Genomic DNA, 24,076 nt, shown 5'->3' on the forward strand with positions numbered 1-24,076 from the left:
CTCCAGCCTCATGAGGAATAGCTGCCGGTCCAACCCTAATCCGCCAGCTCTCCTCAGCAGCGCGCATGCTGGTTCCCTCCAGCCGACATCAGTATGGTACAGCAGTCTCTGCACCGCCTCAAGGAATGCAACCACCCTGCTCTCCAGTTCCACCAGGCCTTGTCCTCCTTCATGTACGGACATATACACCTCAGCCAGTGATGGCCCGACCAGAAAAAATCTACCAGCTTGCGTTGCAGGTCTGCGAGCAGCCCTGCGGGGGGGTTGAGGACAGCCAGTTTATGCCACAGGGAAGATGCCACCAGGTTGTTGATTATCAGCACCCTCCCTCTATATGACACTTGGGACAGGAGCCACCTCCACCTGGCCAGTCTTGACACCACTGCCTGTGACAGCCCCTTCCAGTTCTTCCTGACCCACCTCTCCGAGCACAGATACACCCCCAAAATGTTAAGCCCTTCACAACCCCACTGCAAACCCCCTGGAAGCAGAGGGGGGGGCCCTATCCCTCCATGCCCCACATAACAGAGCTTTGCTCTTGCTCCAGTTCACCTTAGCTGACAAAGCTCCCTCGTACACCTTCAGACTAGTCTCTAGTGCCTGCATATCCTGCCCATCCCTGACCATCACAGAAACATCATCAGCATACGCCGACACTGCTATGCCTGTCAACACACCCATGCCTGTCCAACAGACTCCCTGCAGTCTCCTGCGTAGCAGGCCCAAAAAAGGCTCAATGGCTAGTGTATATAACTGCCCCGATAGAGGGCATCCTTGTGTCCCGGTACACAATACAGTGGCTTGCAAAAGTATCCACCCCCCTTGGCATTTTTCCTATTTTGTTGTCATATAACCTGGAATTAAAATTGATTTTTGGGGGGTTTGTATCATTTGATTTACACAACATGCCTATGTGGGAAAAGTCCACAGAGAGATGAACCTGGAGAAGAGTCCCATAAGCAAGCTGGTCCTGGGGCTCTGTTCACAAATCAAACAGACCCCACAGAGCCCCAAGGACAGCAACCCAATTAGACCCAACCAAATCATGAGAAAACAAAAATATAATTACTTGACACATTGGAAAGAGTTTATAAAAAAACTGAGCAAACTAAAATGCTATTTGGCACTAAACAGAGACTACACAGTCGCAGAATACCTGACCACCGTGACTGACCCAAAATTAAGGAAATCTTTTACTATGCACAGACTCAGTGAGCATAGCCTTGCTATTGAGAAAGCTCTCAAAGAGAAGACAGGCTATGTGCACACTGCCCACAAAATGAGGTGGAAACTGAGCTGCATTTCCTAACTTCCTGCCAAATGTATGACCTGTGATGTCACGAGAGGCTGTGTCCTGGAGGGACGTTACATCCCCCTGAGGTGGCTGCAAACCCAGACAGCTATGGCTCCATCTGCTGGTATGGTCGGGAACTCCACCCCTCTATGGCCAATCTTCCCACGCAGCTGAAACAAATGAGGAGCTGATGAGCTGAAGGTTTGGGAAGGGAAGAGACACAGTCTCCAAGCTGGGCTCTCGGGAGGACAAGAGTGCTGCACGTCCACTTCCATGAGGAATATAAGGATTTGGAGATACTTACCTTTGGGAAATACTCACCTTTGGATATATGCACCTGTGGAAATACGTGAGAGACATTTGGAAGGACTTTTTGCTGGGTTGGCCACTAGCTGCAACGTGGACTACAGTAAGGCTGGGGAAAAGTTATCTGAGCGAGTGAGAATTATGATTTTGGATGTGGAAGAGACATCCCTGAACTGTTAACCCTTAAAGAGCCACAAGAGAACAGAATTTTGTTATATTTTCGTTAATTTCCCAAGACCTATAATAAAATCCTTGTTTTGTTTGAACCTTGTCTCCTTGCACTACTTGAGCAATCCCGCTGAAAGCTGTGTAGCCTCTCGTGACGTCACAGATGGTGGAGAATACGGGCACGCTCAAGCGTTAATAGTGCATGTCAGAGGAGGATACCGAAGGTTTGATCACCCAGTTTTCCAAGTTGGCCGTAGGCTCCCCGCCGACTGAAATGGAGGACATATTGAAAGCCCTTGTTGCTGGCCAGCAAGCCCAGATGCAAGCAAACGTGGCTCTCTTGGAGGAGCAAAAGAAAGCCAACCTTCTGAAGGCAGAGGAATTGCAGTTGCAGAGACAGAGGGTTGTCCAAAATACCCGCCCAATAAAGGCAAGTGACTTTATATCTAAGATGGGAGCTACCGATGACATTGAGGCATACCTGCATGCATTTGAGGCCACGGCCACTAGGGAAGCCTGGCCCAAGCAACAGTGGGTTGGTCTGTTAGCCCCCTTTCTAACCGGGGAATCACTGAATGCTGTCCGGGACCTGGGCCCTGACCAGGTTACTGACTATGATGCCCTGAAGTCTGAGATCCTCAGCAGATATGGACTCACAAAGTTTGGTATGGCCCAGCGCTTTCACAGCTGGACCTTCCAACCAGACCAACCTCCTCGGGCGCAGATGCATGAACTTGTCCGAATCGCAAGGAAATGGCTGGATCCGCAGAGGAATACAGCAGTGGCGGTGGTGGAGGCCGTTGTGGTGGATCGGTTACCTACGCGCCCTGCCTTATGAGGCAAAACGGTTCATCAGTCAACAGGCCTTGACCACGGCTGATCTGACCGTGGAAGCTGTGGAAAAGTACCAGGCCACAGCGGAGATGCTGAATGCTTCCCGAAAGACCCCAGGAGTGCGGCCCCACCACAAATGGGAAGAACCCGTCCAAAGGACCCCAAGGTCTCGAACCCAGCCACGTCAGGACTTATCCCGGCTCCAGGGGGAGCCAGAAACCAGGCGGGTCCAAGAAGAGTACACCAGGAGGGGGAAACTCGACAGTGTTACCGGTGTGGGGAGATGGGACATATCTCCTGGCAGTGTGGGAAACCAGCCGATGAACCTATGCCCACTGCGGAGTCCTCCAGCTCAGCACCCACACACCGTTTTGCCTCGCTCTTGGGAGTCGTAGATGGCGGCCCAGATCGACCCCCCACCTGCCCGGTAACTGTGAATCACCATGATGTGGAGGCCTTACTGGATTCTGGTAGCCGGGCCACCCTGGTGCGTAAGGATTTGGTGGGCCCCACGTGTCTGACCCCGGGGAAAGTCCTCCCAGTTTCCTGTGTCCATGGGGACACCAGAGAATACCCCATTACTGAACTTACAATGACCAGCACACGGGGAACCATACACACGACGGCGGGGTGGTTGATTCCCTCCCCGTCCCTGTCCTAATTGGACGAGACTGCCCAGCCTTTTACCCACTCTGGAGAGAGTCTCAGGAGAGGATAACCCGAGTACCTCGGAAACGGAGAGGCAAGACTCATCCTGGGAAGGCTCCGGTGCAATCCTCCGAGTTACTCACTCCCGCCCGGGCTCTGATAGGGATGGCAGGTGCCCAGACCGACACAGAGACGGAGCTACAGAATCTGGACAAAGAACTGTCTGGTCTGAAGGGGACCGCTGAGAGGTATCGTTTGTTAAAGCAACAGTTAGACATGAAGACAGAAGAGTTAGATATCCTCCAGGCTAAACTCCAACAGAGCTCCTTCCATAAGCAACAGGAGGAGCTGGAGAGGCTGCGCAGGACCATCGAGGAGTGTGAGGAGACCCTGCGCAGTAGTAAGGAGGTCCAGAAGAAGGCAGAGGAGAAGTACAAGGTGTTGGAGAACAAGATGAAGAATGCGGAGGCAGAGAGAGAGAAGGAACTGAAAGCTGCTCAACAGAAGCTAAACTCTGCTAAAACCAAGGCGGATGCGTTCAGTAAGAAACTCAAGGAGAGACAACAGGAGGCTGAGTCCCTGGTCCTAGAGGTGGAGGAGTTGAAGAGAGAGCAGGCTGGCAAGCACCACGGCAATGCGGACGCCCTCTCCCGGCGTGATGCCTTCTTCGCTGCCTTTACCCCGACGAGGACGTCGGTCCCGAGGAGGGGGATGTGTGATGTCACGAGAGGCTGTGTCCTGGAGGGACGTTACATCCCCCTGAGGTGGCTGCAAACCCAGACAGCTATGGCTCCATCTGCTGGTATGGTCGGGAACTCCACCCCTCTATGGCCAATCTTCCCACGCAGCTGAAACAAATGAGGAGCTGATGAGCTGAAGGTTTGGGAAGGGAAGAGACACAGTCTCCAAGCTGGGCTCTCGGGAGGACAAGAGTGCTGCACGTCCACTTCCATGAGGAATATAAGGATTTGGAGATACTTACCTTTGGGAAATACTCACCTTTGGATATATGCACCTGTGGAAATACGTGAGAGACATTTGGAAGGACTTTTTGCTGGGTTGGCCACTAGCTGCAACGTGGACTACAGTAAGGCTGGGGAAAAGTTATCTGAGCGAGTGAGAATTATGATTTTGGATGTGGAAGAGACATCCCTGAACTGTTAACCCTTAAAGAGCCACAAGAGAACAGAATTTTGTTATATTTTCGTTAATTTCCCAAGACCTATAATAAAATCCTTGTTTTGTTTGAACCTTGTCTCCTTGCACTACTTGAGCAATCCCGCTGAAAGCTGTGTAGCCTCTCGTGACGTCACAGACCATATTAGAGACACATACAGTGGGGGAAAAAAGTATTTAGTCAGCCACCAATTGTGCATGTTCTCCCACTTAAAAAGATGAGAGAGGCCTGTAATTTTCATCATAGGTACACGTCAAATATGACAGACAAAATGAGGAAAAAAATTCCAGAAAATCACATTGTAGGATTTTTTATGAATTTATTTGCAAATTATGGTGGAAAATAAGTATTTGGTCAATAACAAAAGTTTCTCAATACTTTGTTATATACCCTTTGTTGGCAATGACACAGGTCAAACGTTTTCTGTAAGTCTTCACAAGGTTTTCACACACTGTTGCTGGTATTTTGGCCCATTCCTTCATGCAGATCTCCTCTAGAGCAGTGATGTTTTGGGGCTGTCGCTGGGCAACACGGACTTTCAACTCCCTCCAAAGATTTTCAATGGGGTTGAGATCTGGGGACTGGCTAGGCCACTCCAGGACCTTGAAATGCTTCTTACGAAGCCACTCCTTCGTTGCCCGGGCGGTGTGTTTCGGATCATTGTCATTCTGAAAGACCCAGCCACGTTTCATCTTCAATGCCCTTGCTGATGGAAGGAGGTTTTCACTCAAAATCTCACGATACATGGCCCCATTCATTCTTTCCTTTACACGGATCAGTCGTCCTGGTCCCTTTGCAGAAAAACAGCCCCAAAGCATGATGTTTCCACCACCATGCTTCACAGTAGGTATGGTGTTCTTTGGATGCAACTCAGCATTCTTTGTCCTCCAAACACGACGAGTTGAGTTTTTACAAAAAAGTTCTATTTTGGTTTCATCTGACCATATGACATTCTCCCAATCCTTTTCTGGATCATCCAAATGCACTCTAGCAAACTTCAGACGGGCCTGGACATAAGCAGGGGGACACGTCTGGCACTGCATGATTTGAGTCCCTGGCGGCGTAGTGTGTTACTGATGGTAGGCTTTGTTACTTTGGTCCCAGCTCTCTGCAGGTCATTCAGTAGGACCCCCGTGTGGTTCTGGGATTTTTGCTCACCGTTCTTGTGATCATTTTGACCCCACGGGGTGAGATCTTGCGTGGAGCCCCAGATCGAGGGAGATTATCAGTGTTCTTGTATGTCTTCCATTTCCTAATAATTGCTCACACTGTTGATTTCTTCAAACCAAGCTGCTTACCTATTGCAGATTCAGTCTTCCCAGCCTGGTGCAGGTCTACAATTTTGTTTCTGGTGTCCTTTGACAGCTCTTTGGTCTTGGCCATAGTGGAGTTTGGAGTGTGACTGTTTGAGGTTGTGGACAGGTGTCTTTTATACTGATAACAAGTTCAAACAGGTGCCATTAATACAGGTAACGAGTGGAGGACAGAGGAGCCTCTTAAAGAAGAAGTTACAGGTCTGTGAGAGCCAGAAATCTTGCTTGTTTGTAGGTGACCAAATACTTATTTTCCACCATAATTTGCAAATAAATTCATTAAAAATCGTACAATGTGATTTTCTGGAATTTTTTTTCTCAATTTGTCTGTCATAGTTGACGTGTACCTATGATGAAAATTACAGGCGTCTCTCATCTTTTTAAGTGGGAGAACTTGCACAATTGGTGGCTGACTAAATACTTTTTTTCCCCACTGTACTTCCCTCAGATTACACAGACCCACAAAGAATTTGAAAACAAATCCAATTTGGATAAACTCCCATATCTATTGGATGAAATACCACAGTGTGCCATCACAGCAGCAATATTTGTGACCTGTTGCCACAAGAAAAGGGCAACCAGTGAAGAACAAACACCATTGTAAATACAACCCATATTTATGTTTATTTATTTTCCTTTTTGTACTTTAACTATTTGCACATCATTACAACACTGTATATATACATAATGACACTTGAAATGTCTTTATTCTTTTTGAACTTTTGTGAGTGTAATGTTTACTGTTAATTTTTTTATTGTTTCATTCACTTTTGTTTATAATCTATTTCACTTGCTCTGGCAATGTAAACACATGTTTCCCATGCCAATAAAGCCCCTTAAATTGAAATTGAAATTAATTGAAATTGAATTGAGAGAGAGAGGGAGAGAGCGAGAGAGAGAAATCACAACGAAAGTATTTCAACACCCATGCCCAGTCATCACATTTCAATTTATTCACAAACTCCTCCTCTAGTTAAAGCGATATGTATGTATGCATATGTGTTCACCCCCTTTGCTATGAAGCCCCTAAATAAGATCTGGTGCAACCAATTACCTTCAGAAGTCACATAATTAGTTAAATAAAGTCCACCTGTGTGCAATCTAAGTGCCACATGATCTCAGTATATATACACCTGTTCTGAAAGGCCCCAGAGTCTGCAACACCACTAAGCAAGGGGCACCACCAAGCAAGTGGCACCATGAAGACCAAGGAGTTCTCCAAACAGGTCAGGGACAAAGTTGTGGAGAGGAGAAGTACAGATCAGGGATGGGTTATAAAATAATATCAGAAACTTTGAACATCCCACAGAGCACCATTAAATCCATTATAAAAAATGGAAAGAATATGGCACCACAAAAAACCTGCCAAGAGAGACCAAAAATAACCCTGAAGGAGCTGCAAAGCTCCACAGCGGAGATTGGAGTATATGTCAATAGGACCACTTTAAGCCGTACACTTCACAGAGCTGGGCTTTACGGAAGAGTGGCCAGAAAAAAAGCCATTGCTTAAAGAAAAAAAAAAAAAAAACACGTTTGGTGTTCACCCAAAGGCATGTGGGAGACTCCCCAAACATATGGAAGAAGGTAATCTGGTCAGATGATGTTTTTCATTGGCAGGGACTGGGAAACTGGTCAGAATTGAAGGAATGATGGATGGCGCTAAATACAGGGACATTTTTGAGGGAAACCTGTTTCAGTCTTCCAGAGATTTGAGACTGGGACGGAGGTTCACCTTCCAGCAGGACAATGACCCTAAGCATACTGCTAAAGCAACACTCGAGTGGTTTAAGGGGTAACATGTAAATGTCTTGGAATGGCCTAGTCAAAGCCCAGACCTCAATCGAATTGAGAATCTGTGATATGACTTAAAGATTGTTGTACACCAGCGGAACCCATCCAACTTGAAGGAGCTGGAGCAGTTTTGCCTTGAAGAATGGGCAAAAATCCCAGTGGCTAGATGTGCCAAGCTTATAGAGACATACCCCAAGATACTTGCAGATGTAATTGCTGCACAAGGTTATGCACGCTAAAGTGTTCTGTTTTTTTGTCTTATTTCTTGTTTGTTTCACAAAAAAAATGTATTTTGTATCTTCAAAGTGGTAGGCATGTTGTGTAAATCAAATGATACAAACCCCCAAAAAATCAATTTTAATTCCAGGTTGTAAGGCAACAAAATAGGAAAAATGCCAAGGGGGTGAATACATTCGCAACTGTAGAGAGAGGAGGAAAGAGAGGTAGAGAGGGAGCCTGTAGGCTGACCCTGTGTTTCTCCTGCTCTGTGTCTACCCTCCGGGGGCTGCTGGACTTACTCAAGGCTTAGCCTGCATCAGGCCAACAAAGGAGAGGAAAAGAAAAGAGCGGAGAAAAGAGCAGAGGAGCCAACACTAACGGACCTCCTGGCCAAGTCACACAACTCCTGGCCAGCTCTCTTTAAACACACAGCCCTCAGAAAACAAACCACTTCTGCCCTCACTCACACACACGCAGGAGCACACACACATGCACACACACACACATGCAAGCACGCAAACACACACACAAGAATGCACACACACACACAAATAAACAAACTACTTCTGCTCCCTTGAATCCCTGGTGAGTGTACATGAACACAGCCAGCCTCATGAGAAGTAGGATTATACCTATAATGACAGTAGAGTATGACACCAGTGAGACAGTGACAGACAGGAGGGGGCTCACGGAAGAGCAGAGTGGTCTGACAGAAGAGGGAGGGAGAGAGAACGTCCTGCTGGGTCTGATACATTAATGTGGCTGTAGAGTGGATGGGAACTCAGCTCTATTACTAGTGACACACTAGGGGAAGTCTATTAGCATATTTTAGGGAGTGAGTTTATGGGAGTGAAGTAATAGCTCTGTGAGTGTTTATTTAACATGGGGGTCTGAAGCAGTTATTACACAGAGTTTAGAGCCCTGCATACTAATGTTAGGCCACAAGGTGACCACACACACACACACAGTATGTTATATAGATGGTGATAGGTTGGATAAACTAGGCTCAGTCAAAGGCCTCTTGATGTTGCTTATCTGGTATGTTTGTCATTCCTTTCCCATGATCCTTCAGGAGAACACAAACAGGCCCGTTGTGAATTTATGTTAGCGTTATCTCGGCCAGCTTTTATTTATGTACTGGCTACCTCGCTCTGCACTGCTGCAAGGCCAGAAGTTTGTGTATGTGTGTGTGTGTGTGTGTGTGTGTGTGTGTGTGTGTGTGTGTGTGTGTGTGTGTGACATATGAGGTGATTTGTCTCATGGACAGCATGTATTCACTGCGAGGGCTGGCGAGGGGGAGATAGATCGACAGAAAGAAGGGAGTGAGAGATAGAGAGAGGGAGACAATGCCCTTCTGTGTAAACCTGAGACAGAGGTCAGTCAGCTCAGCTATGTCTGACAGTGATAACATTTCTCTCTGTCCACAGCAACGTGTCCACTTACTATTAGGCACCAGAGTTATGGACAGAGGTGGTTCTTACAAGGCACACTCCCACCCCATAGTATCATGCCTCTGTCAGAAACAACTATTACACCCATCTGATGTCATTGATAAACCCGACCACCATGTCTTACCCGTGTGGTGTAAGCAGCCTCGGGGTCGTCCTCCAGGACTCTGGACAGGCCGAAGTCAGACACCTTACACACCAGGTTGCTGTTCACCAGGATGTTACGGGCGGCCAGGTCTCTGTGGACGTAGCCCATGTCAGACAGGTACTTCATGCCTGACACGATGCCACGCAGCATGCCCACCAACTGGATACCAGTAAACTGGGCATCGTGTTTCTACAAGGGGGAGGCAGAGGAGGAAGAGGGGGTGAAAAGAGAGGAGGGAGAGAGGATGGAGAGGGAGAGAAAGAGAGCAAAAGAGAGAGAAAGAGAGAGACAGAGAGAGACAGAGATAGAATCAGTCACAGGTGGAATGTCATACCTCTAAAAACAGATGTGACTGGGTTGAAAAACAGAATGAATATGACCTTTCTGTTTAAAAAAACTACAGCGGAACATTCATATTACAATATCCAAACCAATTACATTAACCTTTTAGATCACCTCTGACATTAACTTGCCCATTTCAAGGTGAATTGTACAATCCTCATCTCACAACCAAATAGGCTTGACAACACCATGCCATAGTCTTTGACCAAATAGATGGTGTTTTCCAGGGCACTATATAAAGGCCAGACTACCTGGTAGAGACAGGCGGAGTCGGATCAAAGCTGCTACAGTCATATAGTCATAACACAAACATGAGGTACAGTAATGTGATGTGGAGGAGCAGGATGACTGTGTGTGTGTGTGTGTGTGTGTGTGTGTGTGTGTGTGTGTGTGTGTGTGTGTGTGTGTGTGTGTGTGTTGTATGACAGTTCCCAGTGATAAAAGCCAGGCCACTCTACAACCAGAGGAAATAGCTGGAGAAGGTTGCAATTACTCCATTTTCAATCTGAAGCGATGCTGTGCAGACACACAGGCACATGTGGAAAACTGCTAAAACGGGACCTTCACACACACACACACACACTCACACACACTCCTGTCTGGTCATGTTGATTTAATGTTGTTCTGACGTTGGTTTGATGTTTTGCTTCGGCTAATTTCAGTAAGCCAGAGTTTCTGGTTAGCTAAAGTGGTATGCATGGGATAACTCCATAGGCCGGTGTGGAAAGCATGAAGGTAATGTGAAGATAACTAATTTAGTTGTGTAATATTTTAGACTCACTTTCAGAAAGCTGTCCAAGGATCCATTCTCCATGTATTCAGTCACTATCATCACAGGTTTACCTGGAGAGAAGAGAGAAACTAACAGGTTAGAGAATTATTCAGATTTGGCAAAACACATGCACGCACACACACCACACACACACACACACACACACACACACACACACACACACAGGGATCAGCAGTGCTTCCTCCAGGCAGGATGAAAGGGACCATGCAGGGCTGAGTGTACAGGTCCTCTGGGTCACCTGTCAGAGTGGGACATCTTTATTCCAGCATCAGCAGAGAGTTACTATAAATCGGTAGTGTTATCATCTGGTCCTGGTTCACTAGACTAGAGCAGACCAGACCAGAGCAGACCAGACCAGAGCAGACCAGACCAGAGCCGATCAGAGCTGACCAGAGCAGACCAGACCAGAGCAGACCAGACCAGAGCCGATCAGGTTTAGAACAGATAGAAATGAGGGGGAAAATGACTTTAAATCAGCTGTAGTCAAATGAACAGCACTGGTGTTACGACAGGTTTGTGTCAGATGGATATGTGTTCTCCCTCTTCACCCTTTCATCCCTCACTCCCTCGCTCTCTCTTTTGCTTTGTCTCTCTCTATCTATCGCTCTCCCGCACCCTCCCCATCCCTCTCGCCATCTCCCTCCATCCCCCTCTCCCTCTCTCTGTCACGCACGTTGTAAATGTATCAAAGTAAAACTCCACATCTGGCAACGCAGAACTCATTTTCAGATCTGTCAGAGGAAGGGGATGATGGAACCTGCTGTAAAAAGAAACACATTTATAACCCTTGTTGGAAAAATAAACTTCAATTAATAAAACTGTCTCCCTCACAAACTGCTTGCAATTTAATGGTGAGTAAAACAAGACTAGGTTTGGTCAGAGCAGTGGTTGAACCTTACCACAACCAGCACCTTTCATTTTCTACTGCTTGAGTACCAGCACATCTTATAGAATACAGTCTCATAAATTACAAACCCTGGAACTGTAAAATTAAAGTGAGTGCAGACACCTTTTTCATTACATCTCAAGCACTAGGTCTAGCTTTTACAGTGTAGTGATAAGGGGCTGACTAACTGACAGTCCAACCTGTAACTCGTCTAGACAGTAACAGCACCTTCCATTCACATAAGAAAGACTGCTGGTCCAAACACAGTCGTAGACATCGTTAAACCACCCCCTCTAAAAGACCCTGATGGATTGGCCCAACACCCCCCTCTATAGAAAGTCGTGATGGATTGGCCCATTCACCTCACAGGACAGCCTTTATAGTTTCAGATAAAACAGATTCCCTAAACCTCCTCCGCTTTTTATCCTCTCCTCTGCTCCCCTCTCTGTGTGTGTGTGTGCGCACGTGTGTCTGTGTCAGTGCTTCCGTTAGGAAAATGTGGCTCCGGACATTTGACCGGCAGCATTTTAATTTACCAGACATTTGAGAAATTGACCGGACCCATATACATTGGGTACGTAACCTGATTAGGGCGTCCACCCACGGTGCTCAGAATGACAGAAATCTCATTTTGATTACGGAAATTCATATTAACAGAACATGCAAGTTGAGGATGCAACAATGTGCAGTCCTTCTTACCGAATTCTGATGCGCACTTTGAAGATGTTAGAATAATTGTCCACATTTACTTTCCTCAGCCAACAAGACGAGTAACGAACAGCAGAATTCCTAGCCTATACCAATCTACTATCCCCCATAGTAGAAAAGTTTACCTATTCTATTGGTCAGCTTGTCGAGAAAGAAATAGCCTATTCCAAACAGACTCTGGGACAGTTGTGGGACGATGGATCCCAAATTCATCCAACCAGTAGGCCTAGGCTACATAACAAATAAAAAAGCAATGAGTCTGATGCAACAGATCAGAACATTTAGCATAAAATGTTGATAAACTATTATTTCTTCACATTATAAGGGCAGCAATACGCACAAGGCAGCAGGCTATGCGTGAATGTTCGTTACGTAATGAAATTAGAGGAAAACACTGTTGTCAAAAGCTCACCGCACATGTGAGCGGTTTCATGTGACAGAGATGAAAATATCCGTTAGAAATGTAGAAAGACGGGAGATCTAATATGCAACAACTAGTATGGGTTGCTAATATGACTAGGATTGTGCCTTTGGCTACTGGACAATGAAAGAAAGTTGATATAAAATAATTGCTTCCACGGATATGGTCTGATTTTGGCATGGCTACTTTGAAGCAAGGTAAGACATGCCTCATAATATGTAGTAAAACGTTAATTTGCTGTTTGAGATGCTGTCTGGCTCAAAGGCTCTGTATCTGTCTGTACACTTGTGATAAATAAGATATATAATGAATATACTGTACACACGCGCCAATTTAATTCCACTAAATTATGCCATAGACCGATAAGCATGACCAGTCAAATGTACAGTGGGGGAAAAAAGTATTTAGTCAGCCACCAATTGTGCAAGTTCTCCCACTTAAAAAGATGAGAGAGGCCTGAAATTTTCATCATAGGTACACGTCAACTATGACAGACAAAATTAGGGAAAAAAATCCAGAAAATCACATTGTAGGATTTTTTATGAATTTATTTGCAAATTATGGTGGAAAATAAGTATTTGGTCAATAACAAAAGTTTCTCAATACTTTGTTATATACCCTTTGTTTTCTGTAAGTCTTCACAAGGTTTTCACACACTGTTGCTGGTATTTTGGCCCATTCCTCCATGCAGATCTCCTCTAGAGCAGTGATGTTTTGGGGCTGTCGCTGGGCGACACGGACTTTCAACTCCCTCCAAAGATTTTCTATGGGGTTGAGATCTGGAGACTGGCTAGGCCACTCCAGGACCTTGAAATGCTTCTTACGAAGCCACTCCTTCATTGCCCGGGCGGTGTGTTTGGGATCATTGTCATGCTGAAAGACCCAGCCACGTTTCATCTTCAATGCTCTTGCTGATGGAAGGAGGTTTTCACTCAAAATCTCACGATACATGGCCCCATTCATTCTTTCCTTTACACGGATCAGTCGTCCTGGTCCCTTTGCAGAAAAACAGCCCCAAAGCATGATGTTTCCACCCCCATGCTTCACAGTAGGTATGGTGTTCTTTGGATGCAACTCAGCATTCTTTGTCCTCCAAACACGACTGAGTTGAGTTTTTACCAAAAAGTTATATTTTGGTTTCATCTGACCATATGACATTCTCCCAATCCTCTTCTGGATCATCCAAATGCACTCTAGCAATCTTCAGACGGGCCTGGACATGTACTGGCTTAAGCAGGGGGACACGTCTGGCACTGCAGGATTTGAGTCCCTGGCGGCGTAGTGTGTTACTGATGGTAGGCTTTGTTACTTTGGTCCCAGCTCTCTGCAGGACATTCACTAGGTCCCCCCGTGTGGTTCTGGGATTTCTGCTCACCATTCTTGTGATCATTTTGACCCCACGGGGTGAGATCTTACCCCAGATCGAGGGAGATTATCAGTGGTCTTGTATGTCTTCCATTTCCTAATAATTGCTCCCACAGTTGATTTCTTCAAACCAAGCTGCTTACCTATTGCAGATTCAGTCTTCCCAGCCTGGTGCAGGTCTACAATTTTGTTTCTGGTGTCCTTTGACAGCTCTTTGGTCTTGGCCATAGTGGAGTTTGGAGTGTGACTGTTTGAGGTTGTGGACAGGTGTCTTTTATACTGATAACAAGTTCAAACAGGTGCCATTAATACAGGTAACGAGTGGAGGACAGAGGAGCCTCTTAAAGAAGAAGTTACAGGTCTGTGAGAGACAGAAATCTTGCTTGTTTGTAGGTGACCAAATACTTATTTTCCACCATAATTTGCAAATAAATTCATAAAAAATCCTACAATGTGATTTTCTGGACTTTTTTTCTCAATATGTCTGTCATAGTTGATGTGTACCTATGATGAAAATTACAGGCCTCTCTCATCTTTTTAAGTGGGAGAACATGCACAATTGGTGGCTGACTAAATACTTTTTTCCCCCACTGTATTTACATCGACTGGTATTTCTATTAATGAATAGGCTAAAAAGCTTTATTTCGCAATGGGATTTTTTCTTCTTCTCCCTTACAATTGGCCAGTGGCAATTTTATTTATTTACAATTTTTTTATCGCCCAAAAGCTGGCTATTACCGGCTAATGGAAACCCTGGTGTGTTTGTGCGTACTGTATGTGCATGCAATGCATGCGTATGTGTGTGTGTGTGTGTGTGTGTGTGTGTGTGTGTGTGTGTGTGTGTGTGTGTGTGTGTGTGTGTGTGTGTGTGTGTGTGCGGTGCAGCCAAAAGCAGCAGCAAGCCTAATGAGGTGTGAAAGTCTCTGGATTATTAAGAATGAACAGGACTGGGTTAATAAATCACCCTAGAGCACAGACAGGATCTAAGAGCCTGCTCTCAATCATAGAGTACCCCTCCAACACGCAGACACACACACACACACACGTTACTATGTTTTCCCATCATTCTATCCTAAAAACAGAAAGAAACAGAAAGAAACATTTGCAATTAACTCTGGCATTATTCACCATCAAGACTTTAATAGTCAGAGTGATGGAATATTTATTAGACAAATAGAATATGATGAGACATTCCTCTCCAGATTATATTTACAGCCAGATGAATGGGAAACTGAGTGGGTTTTCACTGACTTTGCTGAGTAACTGGTCCTGTCATAATGCTGAGAGACATCAGTTTTCACACAGCACAGTGGCTTTATCTAAACTGTCAACTAGAATACACAGGATTTCCTTTTCTAGCTTTTAGTCTGTTTTTCAGGAGAACTTAGATTCCATGGCCAAAAACAATTTAGAGAAAATATGTGCAAGAACCATATCATAAGCATTATGGATATTAAGAACTTCAGTAGAACTTCTTCTAGGCAACCAAGTAAACCTTTTTTTTTTTTTTTACATATCATTAAATATATCGTATAATAGGGCTGCATAATTAATCTAATTCACATTGAAATCCCAATATTGACATGTGCAATATCCATATCACAGAGATCTACACTGAATGTACAAAACATTAGGAACACCTTCCTAATTTTGAGTTTGTACCCCCTTTTGCCCTCAGAACAGTCTCAATTCGTCGGGACATGGACTCTACAAGGTGTCGAAAGCATTCCACAGGGATGCTGGCCCATGCTGACTCCAATGTTTCCCACAGTTGAGTCAAGTTGGCTGGATGTCCTTTGGGTGGTGGACCATTCTTGATACACACAAGAAACTGTTAAGCGTGAAAAACCCTGCAGCGTTACTGTTCTTGACACACTCAAACTGGTGCGCCTGGCACCTACTACCATACCCCGTTCAAAAGCACATACATATTTTGTCTTGCCCATTCACCCTCTGAATGGCACACATACACAATCCATGTCTCAATTGTCACAAGGCTTAAAAATCATTTTACTCCCCTTCATCTACACTGTTTGTAGTTGATTTAACAAGTGACCTCAACAAGGGATTATTGCTTTCACCTGGATTCACCTGGTCAGTCTATGTCATGAAAAGAGCAGGTGTTCCTAATGTTTTGTACACTCAGTATATATCGCATGCAATTTTTTGAATTGCCACTGAGTGTAACGTCCATTTTTATAGTTTACTCCGTTTGTCGTCTCTCCATTTGTCATCTCTCTCCCTCTCTACTCTTGCAGCTGTTCAAATGCAGTCAACGGATTGTTCCAAAGAAGAACGATGCTGCTTTCCACGTTGCTTTTAAATCATTATATTTCTATTTCCACAGTTCAGTGTTTTGTATATCACAAGTCAATTCGCATTCACAATATTTGGTTAAAAAAAACGCAATTCGATTTTTGGCCCATAGCGTCCAGCCCTATCGTATAATTATTTTCAACTACAGTATATCATGATTCAGAATTCCGTGGCTGGGCTACAACTGGATATGAAACATTATTAAAACAGATCTGTTCTGGCCTGCTGGTCAAGTTGACCAGAGCTGGCTAACCTCTGTAAAGTTTTACTGTGAGTTTTACAAGCCTGCTTGTTCCTTTAAACTGATCAGTTCATCTGCTGTAGAGCGATCAGAGGGAGATATTTTATAGGTTTAACTCTTCAGTATAACGACATGGCCAAAATTGCAGTATAATGTGTGTGTGTGTGTGTGTGTGTGTGTGTGTGTGTGTGTGTGTGTACGTACGTGCATGCACCAGGCCAGAGTGAGTTAACAGGCGGAGAGCGCTGTGATGTGGAGACTGACTCTGATTGTGGACCAGAGGTCAAAGTAATTATTTCACAGTTTTTCAAGTAATTACCTTTAAGAGGCTGAGAATGTGTGAGTGTGTGAGAATAGCTGTGTTAAGGAGCCTCAGGAGGGAGGGTGAGATTCAAGCCAATAGAACTCAATAAAAATGGCTTCTCTTGTAAAGGTGTTGGCCAGTTTCATAGCATTGTTCAGTGTATAACTAACAACACATTCTGTCCAAGGTTGTTTTCTGGGCAGGATTCTTTAGGCTCCCTCTGGCCAGGCATAGCATACTTCATTCATACATAAATGTCACGCCAATATTTAATGAGTGATATGTTTTTTTTTTCTCTCATTTTGATTGTATAGTAAGATATGGTCTGTACGTACTCCTGGTGACCACTCCCTCCAGCCTGATGATATTTGGATGGTCAAACTGTCCCATGATTGACGCCTCGGACAGGAAGTCCCGCCTCTGTTTGTCGGTGTATCCTGCCTTCAGCGTCTTGATTGCCACACAGATCTCCTTCTTACTGGGCAGACGCAGACGACCGCTGCACACCTCCCCAAACTCACCTAAAAAACACACACAGAGGGTTAATAACACACACGCACTGACACCAAGGACCTGAGGCTACGATCTATTATTGATGACTTTCAATCAGAATAACTGTTATAATTTATTTCATTTGGACTACACCAGTCAGAAATTCTTGCCTAATTTCATAACCACACAAATTAGGCCATTATAAGCATGTGCAGTCATATGTATTTATTGGAAACCATTTCCCTCATTGAGATAACAATGACTAATTGAAGCTTGACTACATTGGCCACAGTCTATAAATGCCCCTTACATTTATATTTTAGTCATTTAGCAGACGCTCTTATCCAGAGCGACTTACAGTAAGTGAGTGCATACATTTTTTCATACTGGCCCCCCGTAGGAATCGGACCCACAACCCTGGCGTTGCAAGCACCATGCTCTACCAACTGAGCTACACAGGAGCTACCGTTCTCCTTTCCATATCATATAAAGCACTATGACACTCATCAGAGCTGACCAATTATCATTCCAGCATAGTGAGGACATATACTGTCACACCCTGATCTGTTTCACCTGTCTGATTGTCTCCACCCCCTCCAGGTGTCGCCCATCTTCCCCATTATCCCCAGTGTATTTATACCTGTGTTCTCTGTTTGTCTGTTGCCAGTTCGTTTTGTTTCGTCAAGCCTACCAGCGGTTTTCCCCTTGCACCGGTCTTTTTCAAGTTCCTGTTTTCAAGTTTTCCCGGTTTTGACCATTCTGCCTGCCCTGACCCTGAGCCTGCCTGCCGTTCTGTACCTTTTGGACTCTGATCTGGATTACTGACCTCTGCCTGCCCTTGACCTGTCCTTTGCCTGCCCCCCGTTTTTGTAATAAACTTTTGTTACTTCAACACTGTCTGCATCTGGGTCTTCTCCTGAAACGTGATATATACAGTATCATTCCAGCATAGTGAGGACATATACAGTATCATTCCAGCATAGTGAGGACATATACAGTATCATTCCAGCATAGTGAGGACATATACAGTATCATTCCAGCATAGTGAGGACATATACAGTATCATTCCAGCATAGTGAGGACATATACAGTATGATCCAGCTGTACTATCCCTCTGAGGTATGGAGCCTCTCTGGTGGATAGTTTCTCTGGTGGATAGGATCAAAGAACACAAAAGCTCTATTAGACGCAAGGATGAGAACTACCCTCTAGCAGCCCACTTTCTCCAGCATCGGTCTAATGTCCATTGCTCGTGTTTCTTGGCCCAAGCGAGTCTCTGCTTCTTATTGGTGTCCTTTAGTAGTGGTTTCTTTGCAGCAATTCGACAATGAAGGGCTGATTCACATAGTCTCCTCTGAACAGTTGATGTTGAGATGTGTCTGTTACTTGAACTTTATTTGGGCTGCAATTTCTGAGGCTGGTAACTCTAATGAACTTATCCTCTGCAGCAGAGGTAACTCTGGGTCTTCCATTCCTGTGGCGGTCCTCATGAGAGCCAGTTTCATCATAGCGCTTGATGGTTTTTGCGACTGCACTTGAGGTTCTTGACATTTTCCGCATTAACTGACCTTCATGTCTTAAAGCAATGATGGACTGTCGTTTCTCTTTGCTTATTTGAGCTGTTCTTGCCACAATATGGACTTGGTCTTTTACATTTACATTTACATTTACGTCATTTAGCAGACGCTCTTATCCAGAGCGACTTACAAATTGGTGCATTCACCTTATAGCCAGTGGGATAACCACTTGACAATTTATATTTTTATTTTTTATTTTTTGTGGGGGGGAAGGGGGGGTTAGAAGGATTACTTTATCCTATCCCAGGTGTTCCTTAAAGAGGTGGGGTTTCAAATGTCTCCGGAAGGTGGTGAGTGACTCCGCTGTCCTGGCGTCGTGAGGGAGCTTGTTCCACCATTGGGGTGCCAGAGCAGCGAACAGTTTTGACTGGGCTGAGCGAGAACTGTGCTTCAGCAGAGGTAGGGGAGCCAGCAGGCCAGAGGTGGATGAACGCAATGCCCTCGTTTGGGTGTAGGGACTGATCAGAGCCTGAAGGTACGGAGGTGCCGTTCCCCTCACAGCTCCAAATAGGGCTATTGTCTGTATACCCCCCTACCTTGTCACAACACAACTGATTGGCTCAAACGCATTAAGAAGGAAATACTTCCACAAATTAACTTTTAAGAAGGCACACCTGTTAATTGAAATAAATTCCAGGTGACTACCTCATGAAGCTGGTTGAGAGAATGCCAAGCGTGTGCAAAGCTGTCATCAAGGCAAAGGGTGCTATTTGAAGAATCTCAAATATAAAATATATTTTGATATGTTTAACACCTTTTTGGTTGCTACATGATTCCATGTGTTATTTCATAGTTTTGATGTCTTCACTATTATTCTACAATGTAGAAAATAGTAAAAATAAAGAAAAACCCTTACTTGAGTAGGTGTTCTAAAACTTTTGACCGGTAGTGTAGTTTATTTTCCTGTCATGTGACCTTTACTTGTCCCCACGTCTATCTCTAGAGACACAACGCTGACCGAGGAAGACTCTAGAAGTTGAAACGCGTTGGAGTTGTGCGTCCTGATGTACAATGCTGATCTGGCTAGTCCCCTGTAGCTCAGTTGGTAGAGTATGGCGCTTGCAATGCCAGGGTTGTGGGTTCGTTTCCCACGGGGGGCCAGTATGAAAATGTATGCACTCACTAACTGTAAGTCGCTCTGGATAAGAGCGTCTGCTAAATGACTAAAATGTAAATGTACTCGTCTTCTTTCTTGGATAGATTCACTAGGCAGGACATTGTGGTAGAGAGACCACTTCAAAGTCAGAAGGGGAGGTCAAGCATCACTCTGATATGGCTGGTGACAGGGACTTGGCTAGAGAGGAGAGGGTGTGTATTTGTGTAGGACAGTGATGTCACAGCTAAAACATGCCAAGCCCTCTCTCCTGTATGATCATTTCCCATAGCGGAGTTGGATCAGAGACGCAGGATCGGTACGGAGTCAGAGACACACACACGCAAGGAGGCATATCACACACGCACACTCAGAGGGTCATTAGTACTGGCCTGAGATTGGGTCTGGAAGAACTTAGCAGAATAATTACAGGCTGTCCAAACAGAGCAGCACGCAGCCTGCTGGGCTAAGGGAGCGGGGTCACAACTGGGCTGTGGTTGGCCAGTGGACAGATTGGGAGATGACCAGCACCAGGGTCAGTATTACCCTACCCTCCATCCTCCATCCACTCCTCTGATAAGCAGGAGAAGATATTTGATTAATGACACTAACTCTCACTCTGCTTTCTTAGGCTTTGATGTCTGCAGGTCATCTGTAAGGTGATGCATCTGCCTTATGTTTTAAAACAGTCATCCAGTCATCGTTTGGCAAGAGAAAGAGAGAGTATTTAAGATCTACAGCAGGGGTGTCAAATACACGGCCCGCGAGGGGGTCCAATATGGCTCCCGGGTGGTTTGCGTAACATTTTTTGAATAATATATACAGTGCATTCAGAAAGTATTCAGACCCCTTGACTTCTCTCACATTTTGTTACGTTACAGCCTTATTCTAAAATTTATTAAATAGTTTTTCCCCCCTCATCAATCTACACACAATAATCCATAATGACGAAGCAAAAACAGGTTTTTAGAAATTTTAGCACATTTATTAAAAAATAAAATAAACTGAAATATAACATTTACATAAGTATTCAGACCCTTTACTCAGTACTTTGTCTAAGCACCTTTGGCAGCGATTACAGCCTCGAGTCTTCTTGGGTATGACGCTACAAGCTTGGCACACCTGTATTTGGGGAGTTTCTCCCATATATACATATACAGTGTATTTGGAAAGTATTCAGACCCCTTGACTTGTTCCACATTTTGTTACTGTGATGCGTGATTTGAAGGAGTCAGGCGCAGGAGGGTAAATCATAGTATACAGAGTTTATTCCGTAATCCAGTGTAACCAGTCCAGTGCGCAAAACAGGCGCAATGGAACAAACATGCACACGGGGAAAATACCCCGGCAATACAAAATAATGAGCTCAACCAAGCTACTAATCCTCACAATAAACAATCACCCACAAGGACAAGGGGGGCAGAGGGAACACTTAAACACATACTAATGAGGGGAATATGAACCTGGTGTGTGTAATTGACAAGACAAGACAAATGGAATGATGAGATATGGAGCAGCAGTGGCTAGAATGCCGGTGACGACGAACGCCGAAGCCTGCCCGAACAAGGAGAGGAGGGAGCTTTGGAGGAAGTCGTGACAGTTACACTGGGGAAAAAAAGTATTTAGTCAGCCACGAATTGTGCAAGTTCTCCCACTTAAAAAGATGAGAGAGGCCTGTAATTTTCATCATAGGTACACATCAACTATGACAGACAAATTGAGAAAAAAAAATCCAGAAAATCACATTGTAGGATTTTTAATGAATTTATTTGCAAATTATGGTGGAAAAAAAGTATTTGGTCACCTACAAACATGCGAGATTACTGGCTCTCACAGACCTGTAACTTATTAATGGCACCTGTTTGAACTTGTTATCAGTATAAAAGACACCTGTCCACAACCTCAAACAGTCACACTCCAAACTCCACTATGGCCAAGACCAAAGAGCTGTCAAAGGACACCAGAAACAAAATTGTAGACCTGCACCAGGCTGGGAAGACTGAATCTGCAATAGGTAAGCAGCTTGGTTTGAAGAAATCAACTGTGGGAGCAATTATTAGGAAATGGAAGACATACAAGACCACTGATAATCTCCCTCGATCTGGGGCTCCACGCAAGATCTCACCCCGTGGGGTCAAAATGATCACAAGAACGGTGAGCAAAAATCCCAGAACCACACAGGGGGACCTAGTGAATGACCTGCAGAGAGCTGGGACCAAAGTAACAAAGCCTACCATCAGTAACACACTACGCCGCCAGGGACTCAAATCCTGCAGTGCCAGACGTGTCCCCCTGCTTAAGCCAGTACATGTCCAGGCCCGTCTGAAGTTTGCTAGAGTGCATTTGGATGATCCAGAAGAGGATTGGGAGAATGTCATATGTTCAGATGAAACCAAAATATAACTTTTTGGTAAAAACTCAACTCGTCGTGTTTGGAGGACAATGAATGCTGAGTTGCATCCAAAGAACACCATACCTACTGTGAAGCATTGGGGTGGAAACATCATGCTTTGGGGCTGTTTTTCTGCAAAGGGACCAGGACGACTGATCCGTGTAAAGGAAAGAATGAATGGGGCCATGTATTGTGAGATTTTGAGTGAAAACCTCCTTCTATCAGCAAGGGCATTGAAGATGAAACGTGGCTGGGTCTTTCAGCATGACAATGATCCCAAACACACCGCCCGGGCAACGAAGGAGTGGCTTCGTAAGAAGCATTTCAAGGTCCTGGAGTGGCCTAGCCTGTCTCCAGATCTCAACCCCATAGAAAATCTTTGGAGGGGAGTTGAAAGTCTGTGTTGCCCAGCGACAGCCCCAAAACATCACTGCTCTAGAGGAGATCTGCATGGAGGAATGGGCCAAAATACCAGCAACAGTGTGTGAAAACCTTGTGAAGACTTACAGAAAACGTTTGACCTGTGTCATTGCCAACAAAGGGTATATAACAAAGTATTGAGAAACTTTTGTTATTGACCAAATACTTATTTTCCACCATAATTTGCAAATAAATTCATTAAAAATCCTACAATGTGATTTTCTGGATTTTTTTTCCTCATTTTGTCTGTCATAGTTGACGTGTACCTATTAAGTGGGAGAACTTGCACAATTGGTGGCTGACTAAATACTTTTTTCCCCCACTGTACGTTACAGCCTTATTCTAAAATGGATTAAATTGTTTTTTTCCTCATCAATCTACACACTATACCCCATAATGACAAAGCGAAAACAAGGTTTTAGAAATGTTTGCAAATGTATTAATAATAAAAAACTGAAATACCTTATTTACATAAGTATTCAGAGCTCATGGATGATCAATGGAAACAGGATGCACCTGAGCTCAATTTCGAGTCTCATTGCAAAAGGTCTAGAAATTTGCACACATTTCTAAAACCCTGTTTTTGCTTTGTCATTATGGGGTATTGTGTGTAGATTGATGAGGGGAAAAAACAATTTCATCCATTTTAGAATAAGGCTGTAATGTAACAAAATGTGGAAAAAGTCAAGGGGTCTGAATACTTTCCGAATGCACTGTGTATATATATACACACAGGTATATGTTAATATATATATATATATACACACAGGTATATGTTAATATATATATATACACAGGTATATGTTAATATTTATATATATACACACACAGGTATATGTTAATATATATATATACACAGGTATATGTTACAGTTTCTTGACTGTGTCCAGCTCGCTAATAATCACAGAAATTAAAGCTAGACAGTCAAGGAGCATAAACAATTCCAAAAACGATAGACAGAGGACTATTTTTTGCACATTTTGACAGCAAGGAAATATAACAAATTTTCAGTGCAGCCCTCCGGACCTCGTTGAAGACCGAATGCGCCCCCCGGGGCAAAATGAGTTTGACACCCCTGATCTACAGGAACTGCTTGACTCCAGAGGGAGTGTATACTGCATTCTACAGTGTAAGTGCAGGTCCTGCAGAGTGATGTCTGTATGATGGCTTTACAGCCAGAGGGACTTAGGAGACTAACATGCTGCTGTGTGTGTGTGTGTGTGTGTGTGTGTCTATGTGTGCTCTCCCACTGCTTGCTATTCCCATGAATCACAATGCATTAACTTCATGTCTACACTCCTGCTGAAGACATCAGGGGGAGAGGGAACAGGAGAGAGAGGAGATGTGGAGGAAGGAGAGAGGTAGAGAGGAGAAAGGAGA

The 24,076-nt window shown here is 44.6% G+C and overlaps 1 protein-coding gene across 4 annotated transcripts in view; it reads right to left on the minus strand.

Moving 5' to 3' along the window:
- LOC121571713 (ephrin type-A receptor 3-like) overlaps nucleotides 1–24,076 on the minus strand; it is a 687,439-nt gene that overhangs the window by 582,669 nt on the left and 80,694 nt on the right. For 3 of the 4 annotated variants that reach the window (XM_041883352.2, XM_041883351.2, XM_041883354.2), the window contains exons 11-13: nucleotides 17,058–17,243; nucleotides 10,470–10,531; nucleotides 9,326–9,535 (exon numbers count right to left, since the gene is read on the minus strand). In XM_041883352.2, coding sequence (XP_041739286.2) covers nucleotides 9,326–9,535; nucleotides 10,470–10,531; nucleotides 17,058–17,243 — 458 coding nt within the window. Of the gene's footprint in view, nucleotides 1–9,325; nucleotides 9,536–10,469; nucleotides 10,532–17,057; nucleotides 17,244–21,453; nucleotides 21,490–24,076 lie in introns of those variants that run through there. The other variant, XM_041883355.2, reaches the window with a different exon arrangement.

Source organism: Coregonus clupeaformis, chromosome 29, assembly GCF_020615455.1.
Source record: "Coregonus clupeaformis isolate EN_2021a chromosome 29, ASM2061545v1, whole genome shotgun sequence".
Classification (NCBI taxonomy): Eukaryota; Metazoa; Chordata; class Actinopteri; order Salmoniformes; family Salmonidae; genus Coregonus; species Coregonus clupeaformis.